The following is a 15,756-nucleotide window of genomic DNA, read 5'->3' as shown; positions in this document are numbered from 1 at the left end:
GCTGATCACCCGGCCGCTGTGTTTGATCTCTGTTATTGATTGAAATGGAGATCACCAAACACATTGGTTTTAAGGGTGGTGGCAACGTCTGTGTTTGGTTAAGGGTTGCCGACATGTCTTTTTCATCATCCAACCAGTTGGCTAGCTCCTGTCTTCCTTCGACTATAAAAGTAGAGGAATTAGTTCTTCCTTAAGATATATTGGCCGGGGTAGTTGGTACACCACCATGGTAGGCTTCTTTCCTATTTTCTTAATTTATTTGAAATTCTTGGATCGTGATTTCTAACTAACAATTTGCGCAGCCTGTGCTTCTCCCCATTGGGATTGCACCATTTGGCAACATTAAATTTCGATCCTTGGAATGATCATTTGAAAAATAAAGAACACTAAACGAAGCACTTGGTATAGCATATTTGTTTCCTTATATCCTTATACAAAATCTTCACCTTCCATTCCTTTGTTTCTCCTTTAGTTCCTTTTTCACTTCTTTCTTAGCAAATCCCAGGTTCTTCTTACATTTAAAGTTTATTAGTTGGGCTGAAAAAAAAAAAAAAAAAAAAAACCAATGAAATACCTATTCTTAGAAGTCTCAGATTTAATAATTGGAGTCTAGATCCTCTACCCCTATTACCCATATTGAAAGGAAACTTTTTTCAATCAAATATGGTTGGTGTTTGGTGCATGTCCAGTCTTAAGAATATTTTTTTAATAAACCATCAAAAATAGAAATTTAATACCATTAATTACCCTGTACTAAAAAATGAAGATCTTGTTTTGGGATGGATAATGTCAAGCATCCGATGGATCAAATAGATTTAAAATTTTGGTCCAAAGTAGGATTTTTCTTTTAATAAACCATATAAAATAGAAATGTAATACCATTAATCACCATTTACTATATATAAAAAAAAAAGGATATTGTTTTGAGATTGGATACATGTCAAGCATCCGATTGACCAAATGGATTGAAAAATTTCTTCTCCATATACATTGAGGTTGAACCGAATCACGCATCTATGATTCTTCCAATCCAATGCTAAAGAGAAAAGAAAAACAAATTAGCCACTTAGGTGGAAATAAAGCCTAGATCCTCTTCACCCAAGCCGTCCTCCCATCCCCTCATCATGGGCAGGCATTAACTATGAGGGTGAGAGGATGGAGCAATGGTTTGCTCAAGTGGAGAGAAGATATGAATTTGTGAAAAGATTCAAATGTTTGACTGTATTCTATAATTTCTTATTAAACTTACCATTTTTTATATTTTCTAATAAAAAGTACAATCTAAGCAGAAAGCTAGTTGCTTTCCATTATTTTTTTTGGTGGTTAGGTAAGGTAGGTAAGGTCTTGCTTGAATTTGAGACTTATTAGTGGCCATGGACATATATATATCATATAAGCATCATAGGATTGTCAATCATGTCGAATAGCTGTTATTTTGTTAGTCGAAAGAAAATGATACTTATGTATTTAAAAAGCTCAAAAGAGAGTCTCGGCTGAAAAATTAAGAAACAAAGATAGATCGAGGAATCAATTACCATGTTTTGGACAATTGAATCTTGAAGCTTCAGGCGCAAGATAATTGACTAGTTTATTCTTGTCTTTTTTTAATATAGTAGAATTGGACAAAGAGAAACTCATTGATTAAGGATTCAACATCCAATAGAATCGCTTCTCATGCACATTTATTAACACTCTTTGCCTCAAACCCTATGTGTCTTTGCAAATTTCATTTTTTATTTTTTGGGTACCGAAAATAGGATCAAATGATAAAAAAAAAAAGACAAACCAAACAGAACTAACAGACCGAAAGGTCAAGCTTTAGAATATCTTCCAGTTCGAATGGGGGTTCTTAAAAATGTCCAGGGTTTCTCACTTCGGGAAGGTAACTCTTGTTAACCAGTTTGTAGCTTTGTCGTTGCTCTTTCCTGTGTGGCAAAACTGGACATGCCCACTTCCTTTATTTCTCTCCTATAAAATATTATTTACACACAAAAAATATTTTTAGTGTATTTCATCCCACCTCAAAAATCTAATCAATATTTTATTTTCAAAAATATAAAAATACCTTTAAATAAAGAAGGAAAAAAAAAAAAGTAATTTCTAAACAACTGCCATATCATTATCAATCAACATTAATAACTCACAAATATTTAAAAATTTAAGAATCATAAGAAAAAGAAAACTTTGACTTGTCTCTAATCTGTCCTCCTCCTAAAATAGACGTTTATATATTTAAATTATGTAAATAAATCATTTTGCTAATTTCAAAAAAAATCAAATCAAAGGTTGAAGTTTGTCATCTCAAAAGATGTATTAACCAACTCATTCACCATAAAGCATCAATTAGATCAAAGTAAAATCAGAATTGGGTAGAACTAGGTCAGGTTGACTTAGTCCTAACCAGAATTCATATTTATCGATATTAACCCTCAAAGTTGCAAAAACCGACTGATATTTTATATAAAAATCATTCAATACATTGAGCATGGATGCTTACGATTATCTATCCACTCTTGGGAAAAGTACTTAAATATATATATATGTACATGGATATGAATTTATGATGACATTGTGATACAGGCTCTAGGCTAGGGTCAATCCCACCAACCTTATAGTATTGAGATAAGGCTATATTAAAGACTTGTTGAAATTTTATCATTAATCACCATGTTTGGTGTTTATCTCTGAATAAGTTAGTTCGGACGAACAAAGGTAGCTCAATCTCTCAATGAATTCCATAACTCAAGAGTGCATACCTCATAATGATGAATATGTGGGTATTTATAGATCTTAGGAGAGATTACCTTAAGTGTGTAGTAATGGAGTTCAAATAGAACTCGCATTGCTGCTTAGTGAGGAGAAGAATCTTACACACGATAGTATATACTTGATTGTAGTTGTGGAGTCCATCTGGACTCTAAGTGTATACGACTTGTTTGGAATCCTTATCCCTATCTTTAAGGAGGTTGGATATGATTCAAATTGATACCTTGCTTAGTGCCCCGTTTAGGAATGGTCCGCCAAGGTTTGACACTGGAACTTCTTTAGTGATTGAGGTTTTATAAAATGGCCATAAACTTCTGCTAAGAAACTCCAAAGTAATTAAAGAAGATAAGACATGTTTGAAAATGACAAGCAAATACTTATTAATGGTTTTGTATTTTTTGATGTATAGTTGTTTAGTTTTTCAAGTTTGACCGTGACCAAACCTATCAACTCTCACACACACTCTCTCTTACAAACACCTTAATTATTTATTTTGATTTTTTTGGGTTGATCACTTGACTTAATTGAAGCAATAAAATCAAGGTCTCACTGTTGATGCCTTCACTTCTGTCTTGTCCCACATCAATGAAATTTATTTTCCATGGTACAGTAGAAGTGGAAAGCAACCTGTTTTAAGATTTAAATTTCTAAATAATTTGTACTATATTTAATTTTTGTTCAATTTCTAACCTAGAATAACAGTTCACTTAATCTTTTTTAGTGAAAAAGTTACTTAACTATTCAACCCCCCAAAAAAAAAAAAAAACTTAACTTATCTCAATATTTAATTAAAAAAACCAAAAAACCTCGATAAAAATTATCATTTAACATCATTGTTATATGGTTTGTATCTTTTTGAAATCTAGGAACAAATCGCATTTTTTACCAAACTGCTTGATACAATATTGTGATGGCAATTATATCTATCACCTCTAAAGGTGAGTTCACATTTATTCTTTGTGCATATGAATAGGTTAGGAGAATAATGTGCATTGACTACGTGGCTTTTACATCTCCGCATGCACAAAGTTCACCCCACAAGTTGGTGATAAGACATTGGACTAATCTTTTAACAAGCAAAATGACAAATGATTAATCATTAAGCTAATCTTAAACTAAGTTTAGTTAATGTGGTTGTAGTCTTTTTGTTTGGTAGAATGTGGTTATTATTAGACTTTGAGTAATAAATAATCAAACTTTGACATGTAGGTTCTAATTTAAAATTGAACCCTGAACAACATTCTTATAGGAATCACAGTCATATATTCAATTTATATATACTGTGATACACCTAGCTAAAGTTATCTCTTGATTTATATTAGTAATAAATACACATAGTTAACTAATTAATGTGGGAAAGAGAAAAAACATTCTTAGAAAGGGGTTTGGTATTAATAAAATACCAATAAAATATAAAATATAAAAGATGTCTCAATAATATGGAGGTTGAACAGTCCATCAAGTTGCTTCAAAGTAATCAAATCAAATTATTTTTGTGTGGGGTAAGTGACCAACCCTTTTGCAGTCTTATAGGAACTTATTAAGAAATAGACCAATTAATTAATCCTTCTGGTATGAATGTGGAGAGTAGCTGGTCGGTTTAAAGAGAGAAAGAGAAAGAAAATTTTAATGAAGGTTCAAGGGGTTTTGGTATTGATTCAAACTTGTACATAGTGGAGATTAGGTACATGAATTACATGATAATTAATTTTTAAAATTTTATTTCAATTAAATGTTTTTTTTATTATGGTGGTATGTGTTTTCGTACTAATTACTAATTAGTGTGTACTTACTATGTAGTTTGTTTTCAAAGTATAGTCTCATACTTGGGAAAAATTTTTAGCACCGCATCTTAAGTTACCCCTTAAAATTAATGCCAACCTGTGAGTCATTCATTTTAATAATTTTTCTTTTGGTAAATTCAATTTATCAATTAGACTCTTTATAAGGAAAAAAATATATCAGTGACACTCTTTACTGTTAAGAAATCAAAGTTAAGGTTAATGTAAACAAGTTAAACTATTCAAAAGGATAGGAATATCCTTGAAAAAAAAATATCATACACCCAATTCGTCTTTTTCTTCCTCTACTGTCCACGACCATTCATCTTCTTCCATTCTTACGTTTTCATTTTTCTACAAGCATGAATATTTTTTGTTTTCCTCTCATTTGCTATATTCTTCACTTAAAATGTGGTGGGTGTTATTGGAAATGAATAAATAATAACTAGCTCAGGCAACCTGTGTTAGTAATAGGGCGTTTGGTTGAGAAATTAAACAACTTAGAGGATGATATTGATAGCAAGGGATAACTCAAGGGGTGGCACTGAAAAATTTATCCTCTTAGTTAAGGTTGGCAATTGAACCATTCAACTTAAGATACGATATATAGATACCAAAAACCTAAAAGGATTCCCTTAGTTGGAAAGACTAGTGCCTCATAAATATGAGGTCAAGAGTTCATATCTCCATAGGACCAGAGATAGAGTCTTATCTTTTAGGGTCTGTTTGGTTACTTGAGTCTAGAGATTTCAAAAATTAATCTAAAGATTTCAAATTTATAAATTTCAAATTTATGAAGTCCTGGTTCATAAAAGTAATTGTAAACGCCATTCTCCTCCAAAGAAAATTTTCTTGTTTTTCCTTCTTTCAAACAGTTTAATTTTGCGTGAAAAGGATTGTGCAAGTAGAATAAATGGATTGGATTTCGGATTTCCCATAAGATTTTCATTTGAGGTTGACAAGATAATGGGCTGGCCCAACTTCTCCAGGCCCATTTAATCTGCTCTGTATGTATCGTATTTTCTCACGCCCACCACATAGATGGGCTAGGCACATACAGATTTTCTTGATGGCTAACTTGGCCATCGTGAAGCAAGGCCCATATTCTCACTTACCAAATACACAAAGCTAATTTTTGGCCCATTTGCATAATCGGGATCCGAGTAGAGAACAACATTATCCTTGGAAATTTATCAAGTCCATTTCTGAACATGTGTCACAATATCACATCAAATGGTTGAAATCCATTTATAAATCATATCAAGAATTGTGATTAAAAAAAATAATAATAATGTGACTTGTAAATGGACTTCAACCTTTTAATGTGATGTTGGCACACGTTACACGTCGTTGTCCGAAATGGATTGGATATTAGTCCTAATGCCTCACATTCTTACCACATGCCAATCCGTATGGATCAGCTGATCTAGAGTAGGATTAGTGCTCTCGAGAGGTTTGAGACTCTTTATAAAAACTAAGCGGGCTAATGTGCATATCTTGGATAGGATTGGAACAAGGACGGGTTGGATGGGGTTGTTTAAGACCTAATCTCAGCCATGAACGCTCTTACCTAAGCTTGTTCCCTTTCTGACCTCAACTTAGGTTGAATCCAGTATTAAAAACAAAGTCAGGATTAGAACCAAAATTAGGGTGAGACCAAGTCCAAAGTAAAGGTGAAAAATCAAGAACGGGTGAGAATGATTAGTTGGGCATAACAAATACAGATCCCAAATCTACCCTTAGCCTTGAATCATCTTTTGGACTAAAATCTTGAAACCAAGCTCTATTTGAGCCCAGATCTGATCAAATCTTGGACCAAATTGACTCCCCTAATCTTGGATGTAGAGGAGAGAAACTTGCCCAAGTTTTTTGAAAAGAATTTTAAAATTAAAATAATAAGAAGGAAAAATCAGTCTCTCAAGTCTCAAACATTTTCATTCTGGTCAACTTAAGTCTCCAACATTGGATCTTAGTTAATTGTTTTGAAGTCAAAACTTATGTAAGGTCTGGCCCTCAAAATGTCAAAATAAGCATCTTAGGACTGAAATATTGTTTCATCTGTTCTGACCAACTCTCTATGTAATATGTATTACTGGAAAAGGGAAAAAAAGAACTATTATGACCAACACCTCAAAATAGATGGAGATGGTTTCTTGTCCTTCTGCTTCTTCATAAGTCAAAATCATCATTTACTATAAAGACTAAACAAAACTAATAAACTAAACTGATGAACCACTGATGAACCCTTTCTTCCCCATGGTAAGACCACCCTCAAAGAAAAGACAAGAATGAGAGCCGGGGCGCGTCTTAAGCCCTGCTTGAAGGACCTGTTGTTGTCATCTCAAGAGTCAAATATCCCACAAAGATTTCTCCATTTCTGCTTGTTCTTGCGATATCTGTTGTTGAAACTGATGCATTCCTTGATGATGTTCACTTAAATTTGTTGATCTTGATCCTCCAATCCCTAAGAAATCCACTGTCATCATATCATCTCCTCCAAAGCTTGGTGCTCCTACAAGAGTAGCTCCACTGTTTGGTATCACTAACCCGGAATCACCATTCATGTTTCCCTGTAGCATTCTGTTATTAGCTATGTTTCCTCCCTTCTCATGGTCTATCTTCTTCAAGACTTCATGGTTTTGACCACCTCCACCCATAAAGGTTCCAGAGAAGTAGTGGTTGGTGAATCCTCCACTACTCATCTGGGCTAGTTGTGTTTTCTGGTTGTCTATTTGTGGTTGGATATGGTGCAGCTGCTTTGGCATTTCTCCTCCATATGATGTTCTCATGCCAGATAGCTGATCAGAGCCTGCCATGCCAGTAACCAAAGTCTTTTGCATCATGGAGGAGTTAACGGTAGTACTTGCAGTTGCACCCATTTGAGCTGCTTTCTGTAACAATGCGGTTGCAGACATATGGGCTGAAGACCCTAGGCAATGGGAAGAAGAAGAAGAAGAAATATTTCTTGGGCCGCCAAAGAGAGTACTGGAGCTGCTAGAGAACATGGATTCTGACATACTTGGAGACTTAAGCTGCATTGACAGGAGATGCTGAGGGAGTGAATTAAGTGTGTTCTTAGTTTCTTGATGATTAAATTCTGGTACTCCAATTGATGTATCAGTAACCATTGGCACTGAAGGCATGAGATCTGCAGCCTTTCCCTGTAAATTCCCCACAAAGGTGGGTGTGAGACCATGGCTTACTTTGTTGTTTTCTTCTGTTAGTGCATCACAGAAAGCTCGGTGGGTGATGAAACTATCTCTTCTGTATGGACAACAAAAGACAAGAAATTAATGCTTTCAAGAACAAGAAATTTATGAGATTAAAAAAAACAGTAATCAGAATGGGTTATGGCCCTTATGGGGCCTAGTGTAAAGAAACAGTTTATTTAGGTTAATCAATAGAAAGTAGCCGCACCGTAAATCTTCAATGGAAGAAAACAAGAAAGTAAAGAACAGAATAAGAACGGAAGACTTTTTTTTTTTCCTTTTGAATTCTAGGGTTTATTTATTTATTTTTATTTTTATTTTTTAAACCTTGCAGGGTTACTTTATATAGCAGCAGGATTTGATGCAGACAAAGACGTATGAAAGGTATCTTAAAGGAATGTAAAAGAGTTCATCAGTTTGTCGGCCATTTTCACCAATCTTAGCATGTTTGGGAAGTTGTGACAATAATTCTAGGCATTGAAAATTTGAAATCCAGAATTAAATTTGCTCTCCACTCTGTGTGCCAGTTCATGCAAAAGCCATTTTAGTTCTAAATCAGTGTCAATCTTAAAGACTCAAACCTAAAAACGGAAAGAAGAAAAAGAATGTGATAAGAGATCATATCTGTTACTATGACCACCCATTCAATGAACAGTCCAGATTAAAACCCTACGTGAGGATCTACAGTCAATGGGTTCTTGGTTGTCTTCATGGAATAGAATAAAAGAAACCCAAGTAAATCCAACAAAGAAGAGAACAAAGCAATTAATAAATGGGTTTTATGGGAACTGGCAAGAAATAGAGACCTGGAGAATATGGTTCCACAGTCGCATTTATACTCTTTGGTACCACAGATCTTTGAATGAGCTTTCCAATCAGATTGCACTGCATATTTCTTCAAACACTTATCACATTTCCATTTCTTCTCTCCGTGCTTCCTACAGAAATGTTTCTTAATGCCAGTAAGATCACCCAGTGCTCGAACTGGGTTATGGTGGACGCAGTTTGGTTCAGGGCATATGTATACCCTCTTCTTGATGTCTCCAGATCTTTGTTTAAGTTTCCAAGGAAGATTATGGCCTCTTCTATGAAGCTGCAGATTTTGATCTCTCTGGAACCCTTTGCCGCATATCTCACACACAAACCTGTTTGTTGCCATCAATGTTTTTGGTGACAGAGCTATTACTTCTGCATTTGGATCTACACCCACATATAATAAGCTTGATAATTAGCATTTACTTACTGTTAATTCTTAATTATATACCACTGAGTTTTCTGGGTCTTCTTTAAATACTTCAATTCTTATTTCAAATCTGAATATTGAAAGGATAAAAACAAGATAGGAGAGAGAGAGAGAGAACAAAGCAATAAAATAAAGTAATTGAACCAATAATTGAAGCAATCAAGAACCAGGAGATCGAAACGAAGAAGATGAAAAAAAAAAAAAACTCCACAGGAAAAAGATTGGCATTTGTACAAATCGAGAAGTCATATGTATTAACCAAAGGGTTATCTTTTTAATTGAACCAGATCAGATCCAAGATGATAGATATCATCTACACGTCTGGGATTACATGCAAACCTGATCCATCAAAATACTGAGCAGCAAAGTTTCCAGCAAAAACTAGAAAGAGGCCAGCTAATATTCCATTTCAATTATGTGAAAAACTTAGAAAACCAAACTGAAAATCATTCAGAAGTCATGGCCCACTTAGATAGGAGCGATCTCCAGGACCAATCAAAGATTTGAGTATGAGAAAAGAAAAAAGAATTATAAGGACAAAGTATAAGAAAACAATAATTGAGGTTCAAAAGAGTCGTTGTGTTTGCCTGGAGTTCCTGGCAGATTCCTTTTCTTCTTGACTGGTTGTTGTTGTGGTTGTTGCTGTTGTGGTGAGATGGAACCATTACTGTTAGTTGTAGTTGAAGGTCCTGAGTTGGAGCCATGGAAGAGATTCTGCAACAATTGTTGTTGTTGTTGGTGGTCTTGTTGCAGATAGCAGTGGTGGATGAGGTGTCGATTTTGCTGCACTTCGTCGTCTCCAGTGTTGCCAGAAGAGAAGCTCCCTGCTGCATCACCTGTGATGTTTGACATAGGTAGGAAAGTAGTGATTGAGCTCGGTATCCTAGTTTTGTCTTTCTTTCTTCTGTTCTTTTCGAAAGAAAAAAAAAAGGGGGGCTTCTTCTTTCCCTGCTTTGGTTTTTTTGTTGTTGTTGTTGGTGCTCTCCAAAGAGGGGGTTTGAGGTTTTGTTTGTAGGTGAACAGAAAAGCCGGGATTTGCCCTTACTAGAGGAAGACAAAAACCATGGATTTCTCCTTCATTTCTGGAGGTGAAGCTGGTGAAGCTGCAAGAGCAACATCAGAACCCAATATCTATCTCCCTTAGCCCTTGAATTTGATGTATATATATAAGTGAGAGGTCACAGGTCAATTGATGAGCTGCAGATATATACCCCTATCTTTGATTGGGTATTTAAGTATTGTCCCCCTCCCTCTCTCTAACCTTTTTATTTTTGGTAAATTTTCTCTCCTCTCTCTCTCTCTCTCTCTAACCTTAAGATGAGGATTGCCGTCAACGGCTACGTTTGTCCTGTTACGTAATTTTATTGTATAGAAAAATGTATTACAGATAGGTATAACAACACATAAGAAATAAAAACATTTAACTGGAAAATAAAAGTTTTTTTTCCCTTTCAAAATGACCTTATGGTTTTATTGTTTTTTTTTAAAAAGAAAAAATCAAAATCAAAATCAAAATGACCTTATGGTACATTGATTCTAGAAATCTTGGGAGATATTTATCCTCACGATCGTAGATATGTAAACTTTAGATGGATTTCTATATCTTTGAAATGTTAAACTGCATGTTTGACATATGTAGTGCATTTCGAAATTTTTTTAGGGCCTATTTGGTTACATGAATCCAGAGATTTCAAATCTCCGGATTCATGAATCTGAGAATTATACCCGTTTGGTTGTATAAATCTCTAGATTCATGAATTCTATAGATTCATCTTTTTACACTAAAAACGTGAATCTGTAGATTTATGGGTAAGGGTGAAATCCAGAGATTTCAAAAAAGCTATACATTTGCACATTCACAAAAATCACGTCGATCAAATAGTTTTTTAAGATGAATCCACAGATTTCATTCCACAACCAAACACTTAATTTTATAAATTATGACTTCATAGATTTGAAGTCTATAGATTTGAAATCTCTAGATATTTGAAATCTCCAGACTCATGTAACCAAACAAGCCCTTACAGATATTAATGTGGAATTTACTGTTCATAAGTAAAGAAGCAGAATGGCGGAAAAAATAGAAAAATATTGGTTAATTTTATCAAAATGACTTAGTTATCCTTTATTAGTATTCAAGTATTGACCCCCTCGCTCTGTGTAGCTTTTTTTCTTTCTTCTTTTGAGTAAATTTTCTTTCTTAGGGTACATTAGTCATTTTATGTAATTATATTATATAGGAAGATGTAATTTTTGGTTGACTCTTAGATGGATATAACAATATATAAGATGAAAAATACATATAAATGGATGGATATAACAATAAGTAAGAAGAAAAATGCATATAAATGGAAAAATATAAGTTAATTTTTGTCAAAATTATCTTAATGGTACATTGATTCTAGAAATCTTACGAGATATTGGTCTTCACACCATAGATATGTTAACTTTAGACAGATTTCTGTATCCGCAAAATGTTAAATTGCATGTTTGACAAATGTAATACATTCCAATAATTTCATGCACATATTTATGTGAAATTTACTATTCATAAATGAAGAAATCGAACATTGATAAAAGTAGAAAAAATATGTTAACCTCTTTTTTGTGGTGATTATTTTTTTTGGGTGCGCCGGGGGGAAGGGGGTTACAAGGGAAATTGTTTATATATAGGGGATGGGGAGATTACATATGTCATTAGCAAGAGGCAAACCCACGACCTCTTCATTAAGAGGTATTGGTCTTACCATCCGAGCAACCCTGCATTGGCAAATTCTTTTTGTAGTAAATTTTCTTTCTCTCTCTCTCTCTAACCCAAAGATGGAGATTGCTGTCAACTGCTACGTTAGTCCTTTGACATAATTTCACAATATAGAAATATATATCTTCTGGTTGAACCAAAGACGGATATAACGACATGTAAGAAGAAAAGTACATATAATTGAAAAAAAATAAGTTAATTTTTAGCAAAATGACCTTATGGTACATTGATTGATTCTAGGAACTTACAGGATACTCTTCATGACATAGATACATTAACTTTGACAGATTTCTATAGTACCGAAACATTTAATTGCACGTTCGACACATCTAGCACGTTCCGAAAATTTCGTGCAAATATTTATGTGAGATTTACTGTTCATATATAAAGAAATTGAAAGCTCATAAAAGTAGAGAAATATGCTAACCTTACATATAACTAGAAAAATATAAGTTAAAATTTTTTTTTTTTAATTTTATCAAAATGGCCTTATGGTACATTGATTCTAGAAATCTTACGAGACATTAGTCTACACAACATAGATATGTTTACTTTTAGATGGATTTCTTTATTCATGAAACGCTAAACTGTATGTTTGAGACATGTAGCATATCTCCATAATTCTGTGGAGATATTTATGTGAAATTTACTGTTCATAAATGATGAACACCAAAAAAGTAGAAAAATATGGGTCGATATTGTAAAAATGACGTTATTGTCCTTGATTGTTATGATCATTGTTGCAATTCGCCTCATTTTGTTAACTCAAAGGATAACCATGAAGACTATTATCAAGACTACATATAGAGATCAGTTTCGATTACAAAGAAATGTAATCTTCAAATATTAATTTCTAGATTACTAAAGTACTTCATGTTTGACACACGAAACACATTCCGTTGATTTCATGCAAATATTTATGTGAAATTTAATTATTGTTCATAAATGAAGAAGTTGAACACTGAAAAAGTTAGAAAAATATAGGTTAATTTTATCAAAATGTCTTAATTCTCCTTCATCATTGTAACCATTTCTGCCATTTGTCTCATTTTGTTCATTTAAGGATGAACATGAAGACTATCAACACATTGAGATTATTTTCTAGAAATCTTATGAGATATATATTTGTTTTGATTAAAAAGAAAGGTTGTTCTTCTTTGTTTGACTTCTGTATCATATTGTTCTGGTAAATCTATATAAATACTACAATGAGATTCATTTTTTTGCATATGAAAGTGTAGGGGTGTAAAAGGACCGGATTCGTATATGATAGTCGTAATTCCATATCCACATCCTATTATATTTGGACGGACTCGGATAATATTCTATTGGTTTTTGGACGGATTCTATCGGATTCGGATGATAATCGGATAGTTATTTTCTCAAGTGGATTCTTCTAAATGGGCATAAATACAGATTGAATATAAGTTTTCGACTACCTGTTTACATCTTTACCATTTTATTTGTGAGTGTTAGATTTGAAATTTAAGAATTTAACAACTTTGGTAGTTATTTTAGTAGAAAATCTAGAAAAATAGTCACATATCCCAGGTAATTTTTTTTTATAAAAAGTTAGAAAAATAAATCTAAATAAGTAACTTAATCGGATAATTTTACCGAACAGATAATAATCGGTAAGAAAGGGGTATACCATATTCACATCCTATTAGTAATCGGATGGATTCGGATACCTCTAAACATATGCGGATGCGGATGCAAATTCGGAAGCGGATTTCGGTTACCCATTTACACCTCTATGAAAGCGTATGTTCACCAAGCTAAAAAAATATCATTTAATTTATCAAAATGACCTATTTGTCCTTGAGCATTTTAACCACTATTTGGCCATTGTTGTTCATTCAAGGATAACTTTGGAGATTATCAACATCACACGTAGATATCTCATAGAGTTCTTATGAAACATTACTTGCCTAATGACAAAGAAATGTAGTCTTCATATTTCAGCATATATGAAATGTTAAACTGCATTATTTATGTATGTGTCACATTCCAATAATTCCGCATGGATGCTTTCATGAGACTAACTTTCATGTACGAAACCAAAATTTGACCAAACTAGAAAAAATGAAGGTCAATTTTATCAAAATTAGCTAATTGTCCTTCACCATATTTAAACCTCATTTTTAACATTTAATCAGATTTTTCAATAGAAATCGATGATTTTTATATATAAAAAAAAAAACGGCTTAAGATGAATGATTTTAATTTTTTGGATTTAAAGTAGGCCAAAATAACTAGAAGAAAAACCCTTACTGGTTGCATATGTAATATCCCTATTCCCAATTTCTTTATACATAAACAAGCTCCTTTGTACCTAAAAAACATCTGAAGAAGAACCAAAGAAAGATATGCATGAGTTATGAGTATTACCAAGTGTGACTTGAAATAGAACTAATTAATAAAAATAAACTATGCAGCTTACTCATCTAGTTAGCTGAGATATGACTCTAATTGAGTTGAATTGAGTTGAACTAAGGTGAAATGATTCAATCAAACTTTAGGGTTTTCAATGAATTGATTGAACTAAATCAATTCAAAATCGACCATGAAGACAACATATGCTTCCAGTGGCTTTTGGAACTACCTTAAAGTAGCTAGCCTTAGAAGTATAACTTCAAATGAAGCTTACAATATTGATACAGATACAGTAAGCTAATTAATGATAATGGAATAGAAACACTTGGATGCATAAGATGAGCAAGAAAATCATTTCAAAGAGAGAAAGACATATAAACATAATTAGTTGACAGACCGACAGTTTACCTAACCTTTTTCTGGTAGCATCTAAGGAAGAAAAGGCTAGCTAGTAAAGTACCTGTACGTAAAGCATATGAAAATATAGAATTGAGTTGAGAGTTAAGACATCGCCAGTTTGGCCAAGCTAGTGTTTTTGGCTGTATGTGTGTGGGGTTTTTGCTTTCTTTCAAAAGTAGTCCTTAAAGCATTCTCATTCTGATTTTATTCAAACACTCACTCATTGGTTCATTTTATCGAACACCTTGCCTACGTTTATTGCCTCCAGATTGCACAACGAAGTACCACGAAACCCTAAAGAAGAGCCGCCGTTAATTTCAGAATGACCTAAAATAACCTCTTTGGTCACGGGTGTCTCTGCTCCTTGGCGCTTCACTCAGGAAAAAGTTCCCGCCCTTATTTCAGTTCACGTGAAATGTGAGCGCATGGTACTTGAAATTTTGAGAATGTCACGGGGTAATTTCTGTCATTTTGAATTGATAGTATAAAATAAAAGCTTGTTTGAAAATTAAATTTAAAAATAAAGCAGAATCTATAGTACATGCATGGCTCTTGTTCCCTTAGAATGATCGGTGGTACAGTCACAAACACCCTTGTGTAAATGGGATGAAAAGAACTCATCACTCTTTTTTATTTTTGTTTTTTTAATTAGATTCTGCGTCAACAATTCTTCAAGAATTCTCTTTCACCCAACGTCTTTCTTTTCCTCTTATTTTTGAAGAGCTGAGGTTCATCCGGGCCAGCTTGCGTGCACCTCGACTGCATCCTCAGGGGAGATGCATTGGCGAGAGTTGAATCCACAAACCTCTTCACAAGCATCTAGATGGCTTTTAAAGAATCAGATTCCACCTATAGGGGCTAGCTAGGCCCCCAGATCTAACGATACCTTGACCCCCTCATGGACTGCTAATAACTCTACTTCTAGCACTTGACATAATCTGATCTTCTTCACAAAGCCTCCTCTGTAAAGGCCTTCTTGTCCTTTGATCACTCATGCTATTTTGGCGAATATTTCGCTTTCATTAAGTGAGGCATCGGTATTACATTTGAACCACCCCCTCCTCAGATGTCTCTACCTCGAGGTCCCTTATTCCTTTCTTGATATTAGGGAAGGGAGTCTACACGATCGCCAAGATTTTATGACCGACTTCTTGTAGTCTTCATAATGCTTCTCCCATAGGTTGGTCTTGTAAAATTCTCTCCATGGCGTGTTCATGTTTC

The 15,756-nt window shown here is 33.9% G+C and overlaps 1 protein-coding gene across 1 annotated transcript; it reads right to left on the bottom strand.

The window, feature by feature from the left end:
• Positions 1-6,514: 6,514 nt before the first annotated feature.
• LOC149010472 (protein indeterminate-domain 7-like) lies at positions 6,515-10,181 on the bottom strand. The gene is made up of 3 exons (XM_089164271.1): positions 9,587-10,181; positions 8,563-8,956; positions 6,515-7,811 (listed from the first exon to the last, which is right to left on the bottom strand). Exons 1-3 carry the CDS (start codon positions 9,849-9,851, stop codon positions 6,896-6,898), a joined length of 1,575 nt encoding a protein of 524 aa, XP_089020397.1. The 5' UTR covers positions 9,852-10,181; the 3' UTR covers positions 6,515-6,895.
• Between the last annotated feature and the right edge of the window lie 5,575 nt (positions 10,182-15,756).

The sequence above is a fragment of the Hakea prostrata genome, chromosome 7, assembly GCF_041222555.1.
Source record: "Hakea prostrata isolate BN-2017 chromosome 7, UWA_Hpros_2, whole genome shotgun sequence".
Lineage (NCBI taxonomy): Eukaryota > Viridiplantae > Streptophyta > Magnoliopsida > Proteales > Proteaceae > Hakea > Hakea prostrata.
The sequence above is the reverse complement of the archived record's forward strand: the minus strand, read 5'-3'. Positions and strand labels throughout refer to the sequence as shown.

Coding starts and splice junctions, on each gene's coding strand:
- LOC149010472 (XM_089164271.1), bottom strand. CDS start 9,851: ATGTCAAACATCACAGGTGATGCAGCAGGGAGCTTCTCTTCTGGCAAC. Junction 8,957..9,586: donor GAATCTGCCAGGAACTCCAG/GCAAACACAACG, acceptor ATGTGGGTGTAG/ATCCAAATGCAGAAGTAATA. Junction 7,812..8,562: donor TGTGGAACCATATTCTCCAG/GTCTCTATTTCT, acceptor TTGTCCATACAG/AAGAGATAGTTTCATCACCC.